The sequence below is a fragment of the Equus quagga genome, chromosome 8 (genome assembly GCF_021613505.1).
Source record: "Equus quagga isolate Etosha38 chromosome 8, UCLA_HA_Equagga_1.0, whole genome shotgun sequence".
NCBI classification, from domain to species: domain Eukaryota; kingdom Metazoa; phylum Chordata; class Mammalia; order Perissodactyla; family Equidae; genus Equus; species Equus quagga.
The window spans coordinates 90,215,094-90,235,046 of NC_060274.1; the positions used below are offsets into that span (position 1 = coordinate 90,215,094).

The window sequence follows — 19,953 nt, forward strand, 5'->3', positions numbered from 1 at the left end:
AGCCGACCCCTCGGCTGTGCCAGGCCGCCAGAAAGTGACAGCGCAGGGGCCTAATCTCACTGTCCACCCCGAGAGTCAAGTTAGTTGAGGAAACGAGGATGGATGAGGGAACAGACTTCTCCCTGGAGGCGTCTCTTCACTCGCACTCACAATGCCGCCCGGTCAGAAGCCAGGAGCCGAGGCGTGGACGCGGCCCCCGCCCTGAGCGCAGCTTCCCAAGCTGGCCTCTTCCAGCGGCGCCTCTTTCCCTTACGCCAATTCCGTAAGGAGACTCTAAGGCCAACAGGGCGGCTCCCTCCGCTCCAAAACCTGACGTGAAATTGCGCGGGGTTGCACTGATCGCGGCCATCTTTAATTCGGGCAAAACCCCACCCTCGCGCCCAACCGGCCCCTCCCTTTCAGCGTCCCCAGAGCTTTTCACCGACAAACGTAACGCGGTTTAGCCGTAGAGACAGTATTGAAGAAACATGCACAGAGACTTGACTATCCCTGATCTTGGAGGTGCCAAATCCCGCCAAATTAAACATGGCGGCTAAACCAGAGCAGCAAGAGTGCTCATGCCAATGAAGTCATGCTCGAAAAGGAGCAAGCCGACAGGGCAGAGAAGGAGTAATCTCGCGAGATTGAAGCCAACCTCTTCTCGGCCCGGAAGCCTCGTCTGAGGGGGCGGGGGGGCGGAGGAGGGAGCGGGAGTCGGGCGAGAGCCAGTGGAGGAGTCCGCCTGCTGTCGCCTGCGTAAGCAGGGCAGCGACGCCGGGCGGCTACGCCGCGGAGTCGGCGTAGGCGGCTTTGGAGAATCGGCGGGCTGCGCTGCGCCCTGGCTGGTCGCGGAGGGGGGAGGGGATGTCGGTCAGTGCGAGATCCGCTGCTGCTGAGGAGAGGAGCGTCAACAGCAGCACCATGGGTGAGTCTCAGCTTTGGGCCGCCGCGACTCGGGTCGGCAGCTCCGGACGCACCGGGGCTCTGCGGCCGCCGGACCGGGCGGGAGGAACGCCCTGAGGCGAGGCGGGGGACAGCGGCGAGGGGAGGTGGGGTGGGGGCGACGGCGGGCCCGGGGCGCGGCGGCGGCGGCGGCGGGCCGGGGGGAGGGGAGGCGGCGGCGGTGACAGTTTGAATTGAACGTGAGGAGAGCCGAGGCGGCGGCATTTCCTGTGCCGCGGCGGGCGGGCCGGGGGAGCCCTGAGCCGCGGCCTCCGCCGCCGGGGCCGGAGCGGGGTCGTCTTTCCCGGCCCGCCGGCTCCCACGGCCCTGCTTCGTCCGTCGGCGGCCGCAGTGCCCGCGGCGGAGCTCCCCTGGTCGGGGGAGCGGGCCTGGCGAGGAGGGTGGGGATGAGCGCGCGCCCGGGTGCGGGTGCTGTGTGGGCCGGCCCCGGAGGGTGGCGGCGGGGAGGGAGGAAGGAGGATGCACCAGGCTCAGGCTGCGGTGGAGGCGGCGGCGGCTGCAGCGGCTCCAGCGACCGCGTCGCCTCCTCGCTCCCCCTCCCCGCCTCTCGGGGTTTCCTTTCCCCAGGCGCGGCCCCGAAGGCCGGTGGATGGCGGGCGAGGCTGGCGTACGGAGGATAAGGAGCCTGGTTTGGGCTTAATTTTTAGGAAAAAGGAGAAAGAGAACGTCTGGGAAGGGCGCCCTCCCGAGGAGTGGGAAGGCTCGGAAGGGTCGCTGGAAAAGGGAGGGAGTTGGAGATACGGACTGGTGATGTTTAAGGAAATTAATTTTTGAAAATATTTCAGTATTCTCAGTTATTCTGTTAAGAAGCCCTTTCATTTCCTTTCCTCCCCCAGATGTTGGAAAAAGAACAAGGCCATTTCATTCACATTTTCCACTCCTCAGTTCCATTGCTTACTCTGTGTATACTAGGAAATAAACATCTGAAAATTTTGTAACACATTTCCATTTGCTGAGTTACGTTTTGAGAGTACACTGTTTCAAATCTGGGTTTTTGTGGTGTGGGGAAAGAATTGGTGACGTTCAGATGTTTGCTTAGTTACTGAAAGAACTTATTCTTACGAATTTATTGTTGTAGTTCAACTTTAAGATTTTTTTGGCTTTGTTATTTTGATGAAATGGGAAAACATCTTCCCGAGTGCCCTTGAGAATCTAAATGAACAGATAATCTAGATTCAAGAACATTTTACTTGTTCGACGTATCTATGTACATACAAGTGATGAGACTGTCAGTCCCCCGCCCCTCAAGTTTATAAGCAATTTGAGGAGGAAACTTTTTAGGCATTAAGTGTACAGGTAGGGATGAAATTTATGGAATTCTGATAGACTGGAAGGATGGTCCCTTAGCAGGATATAAACAGTTATTAAGCTAGTTACTGCTGCCTAGATCCCTTATTCCTCCAAATAGCAAGGGAAGGAGCAAGGGGGGAGGGCAGGAAACAATCTTTCATCCCACCCAGCTGTTCAGTGGGTGTGGCTAGAGAAGATAGGGTGGAGAGGAGCTGTGAAATAAATGTGGAAGCTACATAGATGGTTTGTATGGTCATTCTGTGATGGGATAGCATGATGGAGCCAGATCCTCTTAATACAGTTATTAAAAATGTCACATGCACTCTTAGGCTTACAGAATTGAAGTTCATAACTGATAATAGAAATTTACTTTGTGTTTAATGTCCAGTAGATTTTAATTTACAGAAAGAATATTTTTGTAGTTTAGTTAAGAATTTTTGGTTTCTGGTTTTGATTTGGAGATAAGGTATTCAGTACATAAGTACGTGGAAGGTAGTGTTATCAATAGATTATGTTTCAGAAGTTTGTTATGAAAATTGGGTTTTTGGATTTGTGCATTTCCCCATAGCAATACTCTTAAATGAGCCGGTGTCAGAACTTCTGAGCTAGTCTGAGACAAGGTAGGACTCCTGACAGACCTTAGACCAGTTGTAGAGGATTAACGGCAAACCCCCTTCCCCCCAAAGAAAAAAAAGCTTGGAGTGGAGGAAGAGTTAGATTATGATTTCCAAGGTCTCAATAATGGGGGGTGGTCAGATAACCAGACCAGTCAGAGTGAAGATAGTGGTAGAGCAGGTTGGTTTCAGACTTCTTATAATTTGCTGGTATACATATTCACAGAAGACTCTTTTGTGGGTTTTGCCAATAAAGTATTGTTACCTGACCAAATTACCAGCTGAGAACTGTTTCACGTTTTGAGGTAATAAGCTATCTTGAAAATTTGATTAGAGGCTGAAGATTTTTAACCTTATGCATTTTACTAAATTTTGAGACAGTTTTTTGTGTTTTTTCTATACTGTTTGGATTATGAATAACAAGATTATTGTATAATGAAACTGGTGTAGAAAAAATATGTTTTTGAGAAGAATTTTAAGGTAGCATGATTATGGGTTAGGCTTGCCAGATGAGAGCATACTGTTAAATGTAGACTGTTGATCTGTACAGCAACATTTTGCAGACTGCAAGTTGAGACCTATTAGTCTTGAAATAAGTTTTGTGGATTTCTACTAATACTTTTTAAAAAGTAGGAAAGAAATAGAAAATAGCAGTACATTGCATTTAGTATGAATTTTTGGGGGGGTAAATTTTGTTTTATAATATTGTGTGTTGAGTTTGGATATAACATTTCTTTTTTATTAAGGATTATGGTCAGAAAAGTTTGTAAAAACACTTGGGGATGTGCAGTGTGGGTGGGTCAGATCCAAGTTCTTTAAATCTTGGTGTAAGGAGGGAAAACTTTAAATGCTATTAAGTCCATGTGGCTTTTTCATATTTTGGATTCGTTTATTCTGTACTCCATATAGGTAGTCTGGTTAGAGAGGTCTGGGGTCTGCTCCTGCCTGGAGGAGATCATCTCCCCAAACCGGGTAGAAACCAGGGTTGGTCCTAAAAGAAGACAGTATCATTCAGTGACTCTCCTCTAGGCCTTCGGGAGAATGTTCTTTCTGTCTTTTTTTTTCTTTTTTTTGGTCTTACCCTTTTGCATCATCAGAGATCAAGAGAGCCAAGTTGAACCTGGGGAAAACAGGCCAAGGAGGCAGCTTGGTTTGCTCTCAGTGTTGAAGGCCTTGGGCCAGACACACAGAAAGCCCTTGTGATTTGTACGTGGTACAGTCCTTCCAGCTCTCCAGAGGTAGGGATTACACATGGGGTTTTGAGTTCAAAGTCTTAATGACAACAGAGAAATAAAGTATAATGATTAAGAATATGAGCTTTGGTGTCAGACAGACTTGAGTTCAAATCCTTGCTTTACCATTTACTAGATGTATCAGTCAGGATAGGTTAGGTTAGTGCTTCCTCCCTTGTTTTCTCTTTCCAATCCACTGTTGACTGATACCATTGTAAAATACAAAGTACTGCAGAATTTTAAAAAATCAAGATGAAGTAAGGCAAAATACAAGCTCTAATGTTTTTATTAGATTCAATAGACATAAAAGTATTCTGCTATAAAAATTTCCATTTCTGTGCTGTCAATTTCTGTACGTCTCTGATGTAAACTGGTAAACAATTCAGACTGGCTCACTGGTCCACAGACTGCATTTTGAATAGCACTGGGTTAGACCACACGGCAGTAACAAATAGCCCTAAAAATCTTAGTAGAGGTACTTAACGATGAGGTCTTGCCTGTCATGCTAAAGTTTATATACTTTATTTTAGGCAAGTGTTTCTTAACTTCAAAATACTTTGAAGACTGAATAGAGTAAATAAGTATCCCCTGAGGTTGCGGCGTAAAGTCTGAAGCTCTTCCTGCTTACATTAGTTTGAAGTTTTTAAAAAATCTTAGGTACTCGTGACATATGCATTTTATATTTGTTTGCTTTATATGCAATATAAAGATGACTCTCTTCTTACTTCCTCGCCAATCTGGAAGTAAAAATGGACTCTCCTGAAGATGTAACGTGTTAATTCTGTTATTTTCTTTACCTCTGGGGCCACAGCTGTGCACTTTTGGTAGCTTCATTTGAGAGGCAAGTCTCCAAGTCAGAGTTTCTCAAACTTGGCACTATTGCAATTTGGAGTTTTATAATTCTTTGTTTGAAGGGCTGTCCTGTGCATTGTATGATGTTTACCAGCATCTCTGGCCTTTACCCAGTAGATACCAGTAGCATACCTCCTCCCCAGTTATGACAATAAAAAAATGTCTGCAGACATTGCCAAATGTCACCTGGGGGCCAGAATCACCCCAGATCGAGAACCACTGCACTAGGTGATGGAGAGCCATTGAAGGATCATGGAAGGTGGAGAAGAAAGGTATCTTTGTTAACTATCTGGTCCAAAAGTCTTCCTCCTAGAACTCCTACCATTTAATGCTTAGTATTTCCCAAACTTGGGAATCAGAATCACCCAGGTAGCTTTTCTGTGTAAGTTTGTAATTTAACTCATGAATTTTTGAAAAACATCAGTAATTATTGGACATACAACATTATGCTAGGTCTGTATTTTCCAGAGTATAAATGATGAACCTCATACATAAGGGTCACCTGAGACCTCTTGTTAAAAATACGGATTAGCTGGGTTCCACCACAGACCCAGTGATTTGGTCTCTGGGAGGGGCCCAGGAATCTGCATTTCCAAATGCTTTCCAAATTATTGCAAAGTAACTTTATTGAGGTATAATTTTCATCTAGTAAAATGCACAGATTTTAAGTGTTTAGTTCAATGAATATTGACGTACACCTTGTAGCTTTTATTCCAGTCAAGATACAGAAGATTTCCATCACCCCTGAGTTTCTTGTGCCCCTGTGCAGGTAACCACTGATCTCATTTCTAATATCATAGATTAGTTTTCTTTTTTATAAACATCATATTGAGATATAATCCATATACAGTTAACTCATTTAAAGTGGTTTTTCTTGGCAGCTTTTAAAAGTTTTTTCCCCTTCTTTATTGTGAGAGATTTGAAATGTGAAGGAAACATGAAACAACAATAAAATGATCACCTTGGTACTTTTAAAAGATTGCAAATTCTAGTAGTCTTCCAGAGTTTGATAAACAGTAGGCCTGGGATAGGGCTCTGATTGTTATTTGGAAAAATCAAAACCATTTTTTTCCTGTTTTGCTTTCTTTGTAAAATATATTTGAAATATTCCTGCAATGGCAGTTTGATATTTTTGTAAACTTCATTAATATACCAAATATTTGACTCCCAACAAGTGTCAGACACTGCAAAAACAGAAGCAATCAAGAAAGTTATGGCCCATGGCCTTCTGGATGTTATGTAGTGTTTGTGTTACGATTTCTGAAAATGCTTATTTATTTATTTTGGGGGGAGTTTATATATTTGTCATATAGGGAGTATAGTCGCTTGGTTCAAAATTCAAAAGGTTAAAAAGAGAGATGTAGTAAAATCTCCTTTCTGTTCATATCCCCAACTCACGCACTTTCCTACTTTTCAGGCAATCTATTTAATAGTTTCTTATATGTTCTTCTAAAGATGATTTTTGCATATGCAAGCAAAAAACATAATCCCTCCTTCCCCCATCCATCAGACACACATTCTTCCTCACCTTTTAATTTTTCCCACTTAGTGTATCTTAGGTTATTCCATATCATTACACGAAGATCATTCTTACTCTTTTACACAACTGCATAATTCCAGTATATGGATAAGCTGTGATTTCTATAACCTTCCTCTTCTGATAGACATTTACTTTTCAATATTTTTCTATTATAAACCATCCAATGATGAATAACTTGGGACACTGATCATTCACATGTGTTAGTATCTCAGAGCTTTTGAATGCTTTGATACTAGACACTATCAGTTAAAATGGTAGTATTGATGTTAAGTCATTACTAGCTTAGGACTTCAACACTCAAAGTTTATTTATTTAACAAATACATGTCTTGTGCCTGCTGCATGCTGGGCACTGGGAAACTGAGTTAAATGCTGTGACAGTAGAAAATAGAAGGTATGGTGATTAAGAGCTTAGGTTCTGGAGTCAGACCTGGATTCACATCTTTAACGCTTAACTGAACCTTGGGCAAATAACAAAGCTTTTCTGTTTCCTTCTCTGTAAAGTGAGAATCATAAAATTATTGGAGAATTAAATGAGATAATACATAGTAAATCCTTAGCCTGGCATATAACAAGCACTCAGATATTAGCTTAAAAGGAAAAGTTAACAGACTGTATGGCAATTGACTATTTAATTTTTTGCCTCCGTTATAAGTTTCTTAAAGGTAAGGACTGTGGTTTGTTCACTTTTGTATTCCCAACCTGGCATTTATTTAGTAAATCATTTGTGATATGATTTAAAGGTATGTATACAGTGGGAGTACAGAGCAGGATACCTTTTCCAAACTGGAAAAGGTAACTCTTTAAAGGTGGATAGGAGTGATTAGGCAGAGGAAGAGGAGAAAGGATACTTTTTCTAGGCTGGGAAATCATGGTGGTGTAGGTTCTGAGGCAAGAGAGTAAGCAGAGATCTGGTGTGCTGTGCTGAGGATTTTAAAAAAATCTTTATGGAAGGATTTTAAAAGAGAAGAATGGTAACCATGAACATCTGGATGATAATTACAGTAGAGATAGATAGAACACTGTAGTAGGGCCAGTGAATTGAGGGAGGTTAATGTAACCAGTCTTAACTAAAAGATGAAGGACAGAACTAGGGCAATGACAAAGGGCACGAAGTGTAGGGAATGGTTGTGAGGTGTTTGGTATGGGAGGGGATGTAGGTGGTGAGTAATGAATCCAGAATATCTGAGCGTTCTCACTTGAGTGATTGGGTGATAAGTAGGTACCATTTCTTGAAATAGGTGATTTAAAATGTGAAATTGAGAGGCCTAGGAGACATCTAAGTGGACATGTCTGGTAAAGTCTCAATTCTAGGAGAGACATCTAGGATGGAAAATAAACATTTTAAGATTATTGTAAATTGTTCATTTGTGCTTTGAATTTTTATGTTTAGTAATTGAATCTGCCATATTAAACGAAAGCTATACTTTAGTTTGGTCAGTAAATTTGTTAGTACTGTTTTTTAAAGACTTGATATTTGTAGTTTGGTGAGCAAAATTAAAGGAAATTGGAATAAAGTGATTTATGTGAAACTTCAAAGTTAGACAGGCTGAGGTCACCAATTTCTCGACTAGTACCAAAATGTTTGCTTATTTAAAATTTCTGCTGGTGCATTTCAAAGTAGTAGCTGTTTCAAACTAAGGGTCATGCTAATGTTCCTTATACAAATGACATTTTGTATCCTTATATATTAAAATTGTCCATTCATATTGTAATCAGAGTTCTTTCTTTTTGAGGAAGAATTTGGTATATGTTGTCAATCAGTTTTAGAGAATACTGTAAATATTTTGAGTGAGATCATTATTTGTTTAAAAGGAGGCAAAGTTTTCATAGTAATTTTATCGTAGTTATTTCTGTTTGTATTATTACTAAAGTAACCAGGGTACCACCTCATTTGTTACATGTGACGTCTGGGATGTGAAATGATCTGAACAAGGAAAATTTTCTCAGTAACTGGTATACCTTCAAGTATCAACATTTTAAACCATTTTTCATTTTACAAAGTTTAGTAGATATAGTTCCTTTTATGGTTAATTTAAACAAATTAAACAGGAGGAAAAAAACCCCATTAAATTATTTCAGTCATTGAAGGTTAATTTGTGTTCCTTCTTAATTACATGTGTTTTTTTCATGGTTGTAATTAGCGATCTATTAGTGGTTAGTGGTTCTTAACCCTGGTCAGACATTGGAAACACTTCCAATGCTTAACACACTTGGAGGCTCGTTAATTCACTAGGTATGAGGTAGGGCTCAGAAATTTGCATTTTAAGTATTTTAGGTAATTCTGATGAACAGCCAGGGTTGATAACCTCTGGCGTGAATTATATATTATGAGATGCAGTATGCATAAAAGTACTCTGTAAACTCTTAAATTTTATGCAGAACCAGTGTTGATATTCTCATTTGCCTAGCCATTTTATTATTTTGAGACATTTCATAGTTTCCATATTTTAATTATAAGTAGTGTTTTAAAGAGTATCTTTAAACAAGCCTCTTCTTCCCCAGTTATTTTCCTAGGGTATTTGTTAGTTTAGTATCTTATACTTGTCTTAATTTACATTTCTTATGTTACTGGAGAGAGATTTTTGTTACATATAAACTGATGAGCTTCCCTATTTTCAGTAGAATATAATGAATTTGTTAAAATCATCCTCAGGGATATTTGTTTTTGTGTTGTGTCTTGCAATATGGGGCTAAGTAGTAATGCAATATGAGAGTCGTTTTAGTTTTTTAACTATACATGGATTTTCACATTTTTCTGCTCTCCTGGGTGTACCTACCTTCTTCTGTCCTTGAAGATGTACCTACCTTCTTCTGTCCTTGAATTTTGTTGCTATCCAGTTTGCCGTTAGAAATCTTTGTATTTTATTGCTCAGCTTTTATTTCCTGATTCATTTCTTTATCAAAAGTCTGCTATCTGTTAAGCACTGAGATACGATTTCCATTTCTGGTTCCCAACTATATTCTGTATAATTGATATGCTGAGTGAAAAGGAAATAAATTTAATAGAAACGATTCCTGTTCTCTGGATGTATAAAATAACGTGCACATAGAAAAGAACCTCGAAAATCAAAATATGTAGTCACTGTAAAATTTGCAAAGGCCATAGATGGGTAGAGAACAACTTGTGGTCTGTTAGTTTTCTCGTTGCTGGGGATGAATGGAGTAGTTAACATGTCTCTAGTTTGTTTGGAGACATGAGAACTTGGCGCAAAAGGATGAAATTAGTGATCCTAGATAGAACTAGGAGTATAGTCAGCTCTGTCTTAGGTTTTGTATTAGAATATGAAAGTTGGTCTAATAAAGAACAGCTAGGAGTTACTTTTTGAGATGATTAATTCAGCTGTGAGCCAAAAAGATAACTAGAATGGCTTAGCTGGCAAATGGACCCATCAAAAATACCTAAGTTTGTGTGTGACCATGGTGCTGTGCTCTAAGAAAGATAAATACATGGTTGTAATCTTTTTTGTTCTTTTTCAAAATTTTGGAATAATTTTAGACTTGCTGAAAAGTTGCAGCCGCTATCTTTTTGAAAGTTAAATATTTGGTCACCATGTAGGAAATGCAGAAATAATATCACAGACCGGCAGGTATAATGTTATATGAAATAAATGCACCATTGACATTAGTCCTGGTCAGGAGTAAGGGAATAAGGGAAGAATTTTATGCTTGATGGAAACAACTTTTAGTTGAATCTGTGTTGGAAATTTTTGAATAGGGCTGGGAGATTCCATTGTTTTTTAATTTGAGGATGGGTGTCCTAAGTATAGTTAATCACTAGTGGATTCTGTTTAACAAATTAGAATCTAACCAAGATGAACAAAAGGACTTGCTTTCCTATCAAGTAGTTTCTTCATTGGTCTTATTGCTTCCAGTCTCTTCCCACTTTAGTTAATAGTTCTTCGTAAGATTATTGTACCAAAACCACTACTTTTGTAAAATAATTGGCCTATTGTAGAACTTTAAATCTCTTTGTTATTTATGGTATAGGCATCTAAGGTTCTTGTTAAAAATACTATTTCCTGGGGGCTGGCCCCGTGGCCGAGTGGTTAAGTTTGCACGCTCCGCTGCAGGCGGCCCAGAGTTTCGTTGGTTTGAATGCTGGGCACGGACATGGCACTGGTCATCAGGCCACGCTGAGGCGGCGTCCCACATGCCACAACTAGAAGGACCCACAACGAAGAATATACAACTATGTACCAGGGGGCTTTGGGGAGAAAAATAAAAAAATAAATAAAATCTTTAAAAAAAAAATACTGTTTCCTGGGCCCTACCAGCATACTCTACTTCTAGGCTGGGGCCTCAGTATCTGTTTTAATCAAGCTCCCCAGATTCTTCTGATTGCAGCCAGGTTTGGGAATCACTTATCTGCAAGATGAAAAGCCCAGAGGCTTTAATTATAGTTGTCATCTATTGCACAACCACTCTAGTAACTGTCATTTATTGTACTTATTGTGTATGAAGTGCCAAACATTTCATATGTACCTTGCAACAGCTTCATAAAGATGCTGTCCCAATCTAAGGCTCAGAAAGATCATATAACTTACCCACCAGAGAATAGCTCTTAAGTTACAGCAAATATTGGAATTCAGATTTCTAGCTGTACTTATACTGCTTTGTGATTATCTTATATGTTCTTTCCTTAAAAACTTAGGCAGTCATTTTAGGGCCTCCTTTGTTTGGCTTTTTCCTTATAGTCAGATCAAATCATGTTTTGCATTCTTGCTTCGGCTTCTGCTGTTCTGACCTACCTTGAAGTCCCATCATCCGTTAAGGAAGGCCCAGCTCAAAACTACTCATCAAGGGAAATGTTTCCCACTGTCTGAGTCTTTGATACTTTTAAACTTTCGAGTTCAAGTTCCCTTACTTTGAACTCCTTTAAGACTACTCTTATAGTATGTAACAGCACTGTCAATTTTTTATCTATTATCAGTTATTGTTTATGTTTAATATTACAAATATTGTTGGTGGGATAGTATTGCGATGACTGGCATGCTTTTTTGAGCTCCCCACTGATCTCTAACTTTATTCTATATAGTACTGATCTTAAGTAATATGTTTTTAAAATGAACTATAAGTTGAAGACTTTGGTTATGGATAAAATTAGCATTTTGTAGTTTTGAAGTATCAAGTTATTTTGGTGACTTCAGTGGTTCAACAAGGCAGGCTTTTCAAATCTTTGCTTGTGGAGTAAATTTAGAAACATATACAAACATTTATCGTAACTTATTAATAATTTCAACAGTAATATAATTTGGTTTGCAATACAGTTTTTTTTTCTTTTTTTGAGGAAGATTAGCCCTGAGCTAACATCTGCCACCAATCCTCCTCTTTTTGCTGAGGAAGACTGACCCTGAGCTAACATCTGTGCTTATCTTCCTCTACTTTATATGTGGGATGCCTGCCACAACATGGCTTGCCAAGTGGTGCCATGTCCGCACCTGGGATCTGAACCGGTGAAACCCAGGCCACCAAAGCGGAACGTGGACACTTAACCACTGCGCCACTGGGCTGGCCCTGCAATACAGTTTTTTAAAAGGACTTTCTTAGGAACTGTATTAGTCTGTTAGGGCTGCCATAACAGAATATCACAGATTGGGGGCTTAAACAACAGACTATTTTCTCACAGTTCTGGAGGCTGGAAGTCCAGGATTAAGGTGCCAGCAGGTTTAGTTTCCAGTGAGGGATCTTCCTGGACTGTGGACAGCTGCCTTCTTAGTGTGTTTTCATGTGGCTTTCCCCTGTGCATGTGTGGAGAGAGAGATATCCTAGTGTCTCTTCCTCTTCTTCAAGGACACCAGTCCCGTGTGATTGGGTTCCCACTCTTAGGACCTCCTTTACTCTTAATTACCTCCTTAAAGGCCCTATCTCCAAATACAGTCACATTAAGGGTTAAGGCTTCAACACATGAATTTTTGGGGGACACAGTTCAGTCCATAAGAAGAATCGAATTTCTATTTTCCTATGTAGTATTGTAATGTAGGTAAGCTATGGAAAACCATTTTACAAACAGGTAATAATGAATACTTTTTTTTAACTTACGTTTTTTCTTATTAGGCAAGCAATTCTCAAATTGAATATCAAACATTTTATGAGTCATGGGATTCGATATTCTGACAAGAAATGGCTTTGATGTCTTTAAGAAGCTAGTTTTTTTTTGAGATAGATATATTACGTACTGGAAATAACTTGAATTCCTTGACAGAACTGCTGTGTTGTGTTCAGAATGAGTGCTACAGGAAAATACAGAGTGATATGTATGTCATGAATGGACAAGGAATAGTCGTGACTGATTAAAATGGAATAAAGTTAACCCTTTTAAAATTTTGAATATGTTCTTGGTATTCTTTTCTTATTTTTCTGTATTTTCACAAGATCTCAGGATCCGAAAATGTATTGTCGTTTAATCTAATTATGCAACCAGTGCTCAAATTCCCCCTGCAGCATAGCTGTCAAGTAGCTGGCTAACCCTTCCCTGTCCAGTGCTGTAGCCATGAGCATATATGGCTGATGAGCACTTGAAATGTGGCTAGTTTGAATTGAGATTTGGTATGAGGGTAAAATACACAGAGGATTTTGAAAAGGCTTACTTTGAAAGATGTAAAATATTAATTTTTGTATTGCATGTTGAAATAATTTTTTGGGTATATTTAGTTAATGAAAATATATTATTAAAATTAATTTTAGTTGTTTCTTTTTAATGTAGCTACTAGAAATTTAAAATTACATGTGTGGTTTGTGTTATATTTCTCATGGACAGAGGTGATCTAGCCTGTTAGAAACTCACTACCTTCTGAGGAAGCACATTTCATCTTTGAATAGTTGTCTCTGTTGATTTTTTCTTCCTATTTTTGGGTGTATCTGAAGTCTCTCTTTGATATTTGTATTCAGAAATTCTCATTTACTCCTTGAGACAAAAAGATGAATCTAATTTTCTTTTTAATATTATTATTTAATAGTTCGAAGACAACTCTCTCTGAGTCTTTTGTAGAGACTTTTAGTCTTTCCATTTCCTTTAGCAGTGTTTGTATGGCAGGGGGTTATATTCCCTCCAGCCCTCCGGTTCTTACTGCCCTCTGAATTTTCTTCATTTGGTACATATCCCTACTGACACTGGGAACTGAATATCTTGTGATCTTAAAATTACAGATCAGAATACATCAATCTTTTGTCTCATTCTACATACCTATAAGTCTGTTAATGAGGCCTGAAGTTAAATTACTTTTTAGGGTAACTTTATTTACTTATTGACTTACTGACTTCTAGAGCATAATGTCAACTAAGATGTCTCTGCTTTTTCCTCTTGTGCTATTATTGTTTTATCTTGCTTCTTCAACATGTTTTTTTCTTTCAAATTAGAGGAACTTGTTGACTGAATGGGTGAAACATGTCCCATCACCTCCTTCTTATTTTTGCAGTGCCATTTTATATTTCTGATCTTAACTGAAACTTTGTTTTTGAGATTTTGGTTTGGAGGTGGGGAAAAAGGACGTGGTTCGGATGCACACCTTTCCATATTAAGTTTCATTTGGATTCTGAGTGTGTCATAGAAAGTATTTGTTAACTTTCTCAGCTTTTATTATCTGCAGGTTTGACAAACCTACGTTTTATGTTTTCATCGAAGTATTTAATAATTTTATCTGGGCTTAGTTAAGGATAGAGCCTTGTGGTGTATAATTTTGCTGAAGTTGACATACAACTAACCAGCTATTAACCCATCTTATTAGTATTCCAGCCTTTAATTCTCTACCTTGCCTGTATTCACATCATGATTAAAATCTTGTCAGAATTATCTCCTATTATTTCTTCCTTTGCAATCTAATGAACTTGTCAGAAATGGGAAATAAAGAACATCTGACTTACCCATTAAAAAGAAAACCAATACTGACTTGTGGTGAACATGACTTCATCTTCTTTCTATGTGCTGCTTTTTTTTTTTTAATGGAGTGCTTCAGGTTCCTTAACAATAACTTGGAAAATAGAAAATAATATAAAACTGAATTACCTTCAAATTCAGTTAGCAAACTACAACAAATGTTAAAATTTGGATATATTTTTTTCCCAGCTTTTTTTCTTATAAAAATTTTAAAAAGCTGTAATGATAGTACCACATGATTACATTTCTCTTGGGTAAATACTTAGGCTAAGTCATAGGTAGGTATATGTTTAACTTTTTAAGAAATTGCCAAACTATTTTCCAACATTGTTGTGACATTTTACATTTTCATCAACAGTGTATAAGAATTCTAATTGCTTCACATAATTACCAATACTTGGGATGATCACTCATTATTTTAAACCATTCTAGTAGAATTGTCATGATTTTAATTTGCATTTTCCTAATGGCTAATAATGTTGAGGATCTTATCATTGCTTATTTGCTGTCCATATATCTTTGGTGGTCTGTTCAAATCCTTGGTCCATTTTTAAGTTGAGTTATGTGTCTTACTAGGTTGTGTATTTTAGATACTAGTCCTTTGTTGAACTGTGCAAATAACTTAATCTCATCATACTTTTATCTATTATCTGTCAATAATTCTTGCTCGTTACAATTATTACTCTCCTGTTTGCCTTAATAGTGATTTTCTGTTTCCATTATTCTACATTTTTTAATTGGAATTCTTTTGTAAGGAAGAGCTGTTCTGTTTTATGTATTCATTCAATAAATTATTTATTAATATTGGTATCGACAGTGACTATTAATTTTGTTATTCTTTGGTTGCTCAGATTGTCCTGGATTTGACCAATGAGAAGACATATGTAAGAAAGGAGATACAAAAATTATATATGCAGGGTACAATATTACAGATACTACATACTTGATTTTCTAACAGCCTTATTGAGACATAATTCACATGCCATAAAATTCTCCCCTTTAGCGTGTACAATTCTGTCATTTGTAGTATATTCACAGAGTTGTGCAGCCATCACAACTACTTTTAGGACCTTTCATCAGCCTAAAAAGCCCTGTACTTATTAGCAGTTGCTCCCATTCCCTCCTTTTCCCAGGTCCTGGCAACCACTAATCTACTTTTCATTTCATAGATTTGCATTCTGGGCATTTCATATAAATGGGATCATGCAATATTTGGTCTTTTCTGACTAGCTTCTTTCACTTAGCATGATGTTTTCAAGGTTCATCCATGTTTTAGCATGTGGCATGTTGTAGTAGTACTTCGTTCATTTGTATTACTGACTAATATTCCATTGTGTAGGTAATACCACATTTTGTTTACCCATTCATCAGTTGATGGACATTTAGGTTGTTTCTATACTTTGACTTTTATGAATAATGCTGCTATGATTGTTTAAGTGCGAATTTTTGTGTGGACTTATACTTTCAGTTCTCTTGGATATTTACCTAGGAATGGAATTCTGTATCATAGGGTAACTTTATATTTATTTTTCTGAGGAACTACAATACTCTTTGACAAAGCAGCTGTAGCATTTTACATTCTCCCCAGCAATGTATGAGGGTTCCTAGTTCTCCACATCCATGTCTACACTTGTTGTTGTGTCTTTTAAATTTTATTTTATTATTGTTTTTTGCTCAAGGAAGATTTGCCCTGAGCTAACATCTTTGCCAGTCTTCCTCTATTTTGTATGTGGGTCACTGCCACAGCATGGCCACTGATGAGTGGTGTAGGTCTACACCTGGGAACCAAACCTGGGCCGCCGAAGCAGAGTGCACTGAACTTAACCACTAGACCATGGGGCCAGCCCCATCTTTTTTATTTTAACTATCCTAGTGAGTGTGAAGTGGTATCATTGTGGCTTTAAATTTGAATTTCTCTAATGACTAATGATATTGAGCATCTTTTCATGTGCTTTTGGTAACTTGTATATCTGCTTTGGAGGAATGTCTATTAAAGTGCTTTGCCCAATTTTTAATCAGGTTGTCTTTTTGTTCAATTGTAACAATTCTTTATGTATTCTAGGTACGTCTTTTATGAAATAGATGATTTGCAAATATTTTCTACCATTCCATAGGTTGTCTTTTCACTTTCTTGGCAGTGTTCTTGAAGCACAGATTTTTAATTTTGATGAAGTCCAGTTTACCTTTTTTTTGTTGCTTGTGCTTTTGGTATAATTTTTAAGAAACATTTCCTAATCCAAGGTGATGAAGATTTATTCTTGTGTTTTCTTATGAGTTCTTTAGTTTTAGATGTTATGTTTAGGTTTTTAATCCATTTTGAGTTAATTTTTGTATGTGGTGTGAGGTAGGTATCTAATTTTATTCTTTTATATGTGAATGTCCAGTAATCCCAGCACCTTTTGTTGAAAAGACTGTTCTTTCTCCATTAAGTTTTCTGGGCAACCTTCTAGAATAACAGTTGACCATAAATTCAAGGGTTTATTTCTGGATTGCCAGTTGTAGTCCATTGGTTTTTATGTCTGTCCTTATGGCTATACCACACTGTTTGAGTGACTGTAATGTTGTAAGTTTTGAAACTGGGAAGTGTGAGTCCTTCAGATTTCTTCTGTTTCAAAATTGTTTTGGCTATTCTGGGTCTCTTGAATTTCCAAATGAATTAGGGGGTTAGTTTGTCAATTTCTGTGATGAATCCAACTGGAATTTTGATAGGCATGGCCTTGAATTTGTAGATCAATTTGGGGCGTATTGCTATCTGAACAAAATTGTCTTCCAGTCCATAAATACAGGATAGCTTTTGTTTGCTCAGATCTTTAATTTCTTTGGACAGTGTTTTATAATTTTCAGTGTACAATATTTGTACTTTTGTTAAATATATTCCTAAGTATTTTATTATCTTTGATGCTATTAGGAGGAATTTTCTTGATTTCATTTTGGGTTTCTTTTGCTAGTGTATGGAAATGTAATTGGTTTTTGTGCAGTGATCTTGTTTCCTGCAACTTTATTAGTTCTAATAAGTCTTTTTAGTGGGTTCGCTAAGATGTTCTATTTATAAGATCATGTGATCTATGTGTAAAGAGAGTTTTACTTTTTCCTTTCTAATTTGGATGCCTTTTATTTCTTCTTCCTGCCAAATGCCTTGGCTAGAAACTCCAGAACAATGTTGAGTAGAAGTGGCAAGAGTAGACAGTCCTTGTCTTGTTCCTGAAGAGTCAAAGCGTATAGTCTTTCACCACTAAGTATGATGTTAGCTGTGGGTTTTCTTAGATGTACTTTATGAGATTGAGGAAGTTCTCTTCTGTACCTAGTTTGTTAAGTGTGTTTTTATCATGAAGGGGTGTTGGATTTTTGTCAAGTGCTTTTTCTGTGTCTTTTGAGATGATCATATATTGTTTTATGCTTTTGCTTTATTTAGTCAATTTGATGTATTACATTGGTTAGTTTTCATATGTAGAACCAACATATGCATTCCTGGGATAAATCCCACAGGTCATGGTGTATAATCCTTTTTATATAGCTGGATTCAGTTTGCCAGTATTTTTGTTGATGTTTTTGCATCTATATAAAGGACATTGGTCTGTTTTCTTTTGATGTATTTGTCTGGTTTTGGTGTCAGTAAAACTGGCCTTACAAAATGAGTTGGGCATTGTTTCTTCCTCTTCTGTTTCTTAGAATAGTTTGTGAAGGATTGGGCAGTCTTTAAACATTTGGTAAAATTCACCATTGAAGCCGTCTGTGCCTGGTCTTTTCTTTGTGGGAAGAGTTTTGATTACTGATTTAATTTCTTTATTTGTTATAGGACTATTCAGATTTTCTGTTTCTTTTTGAGCCAGTTTAGGTAGTTTGTGTCTTTCTAGGAATTTTTGTACTTCCTCTAGGTTATCTGATTTTTTGGCATTAAACACTACACTCTTTGACCAGTGGATCAAAGAAGAAATCACAAAGGAAACTGGGAAATACTTTAAGACAAACGAAAAAGAAAACACAACATACCAAAACTTATTTAATGCAGCTAACTAAACACAGAGCAAACTAAACACAGAGCAAATGGAGATAAGAAAATAAGGAAGATTAAAGCAGAAATAAATGAGAGACATAACAAACACAACAGAGAAAATAAACAAAACCATAAATTGGTTCATGGAAAAAAATCAAAAAACCCTGACAAACCTTAGCTAGATGGACCAAAAAAAGGGCAGAGAACACTCAAATGACTAAAATCAGAAATGAAAGAGGGCAGGGGCCAGCCCCGTGGGTCACTTGTTCATAGGTTTCTTTATAATCCTTTCTGTTTCTGTAAGGTTGGTAATGATTTGCCCTCTTTCATGTCTTTTTTTGAAGGTTTTTTTTTTCTTTTTTTGGTGAGGAAGATTGGCCCTGAGCTAACGTCTGTTGCCAATCTTCCTATTTCCTCTCCCCCCACCTCAAAGCCCCAGTGCATCATTGTGTATCCTAGTTGCAAGTCATTCTAGTTCCTCCATGTAGGATGCCACCATAGCATGGCTTGATGATTGGTATGCAGATTCACCCCCAGGATCTGAACCAGTGAACCCCGGGTTGTCAAAGCCAAGCGTACAAACTTAACCACTTGGCCATGGGGCTGGCCCCTGCCCTCTTTCATTTCTGATTTTAGTCATTTGAGTGTTCTCTGCCCTTTTTTTTGGTCCATCTAGCTAAGGTTTGTCAGGGTTTTTTGATTTTTTTCCATGAACCAATTTATGGTTTTGTTTATTTTCTCTGTTGTGTTTGTTATGTCTCTCATTTATTTCTGCTTTAATATTCCTTATTTTCTTATTTCCATTTGCTCTGTGTTTAGTTTGCTCTTTTTTCTAGTTTCTTGAGGTAGAAGTTAGGTAATTGATTTGAGATATTTCTTCTCTTTCTAACATAGGCATTTACAGCTATAACTTTTCTCTAAGCACTGAGTTAGCTGCATTCAATAAGTTTTGGTATGTTGTGTTTTCTTTTTTGTTTGTCTTAAAGTATTTTCCAGTTTCCTTTGTGATTTCTTCTTTGATCCACTGGTCAAAGAGTGTAGTGCTTAACTTTCACAGATGTGTGAACTTTCCAAATTTCCTTGTTATTCATTTATAATTTCATTCTTTTGTAGATGAAGAACATCCACAAAGGATGATTTCAGCACTTTAAAATTGAGACTTGTTTTATGGTCTAATACGGTCTGTCCTGGAGTACACTCCATATGTGCTTGAGAAGAGTGTATTTTGTTATTGTTAGGTGGAGTGTTCTATAGGTATGTCAGGTCTAATTGGTATATCTATTGTTCAGGTCTTCCGTTTCCTTGTTTATCTTCTGTTTAGTTGTTTTATCCATTTTTGAAAGTGATATAGTGAAGTCTAACCGTTATTGTTGAATTGTCTTATTTCTCTCTTCCATTCTGTCAGTGTTTGTGAATTTTGGGGCTCTGTTGTTGGGGCAAATAGGTTTATAATTGTTATACTTTCTTGATAAATTGATGTTTTAAGCAGTATAAAACATCCTTTTTTGTCTATGGTAACAATTTTTGTCTTAAAGTCTGTGTTGTAAGCCGCTCCAGCTGTCTTTTTGTTACTTTTTCTGTCCTTTTTCTTTCAAGCTGGTGGTTGTTTCTGTG

General features: G+C 38.1%; 1 protein-coding gene across 2 annotated transcripts in view; it reads left to right on the plus strand.

The window, feature by feature from the left end:
• The first annotated feature begins 730 nt into the window (after nucleotides 1-730).
• Nucleotides 731-19,953, plus strand: part of SEPTIN7 (septin 7) — a 114,162-nt gene continuing 94,939 nt past the window's right edge. Inside the window, exons 1-2 of one of the 2 annotated variants that reach the window (XM_046669648.1) lie at nucleotides 731-904; nucleotides 2,403-2,404. In XM_046669648.1, coding sequence (XP_046525604.1) covers nucleotides 844-904; nucleotides 2,403-2,404 — 63 coding nt within the window. In that variant the 5' untranslated portion in view covers nucleotides 731-843. Of the gene's footprint in view, nucleotides 905-2,402; nucleotides 2,405-8,093; nucleotides 8,099-19,953 lie in introns of both variants that reach the window. The other variant, XM_046669647.1, reaches the window with a different exon arrangement.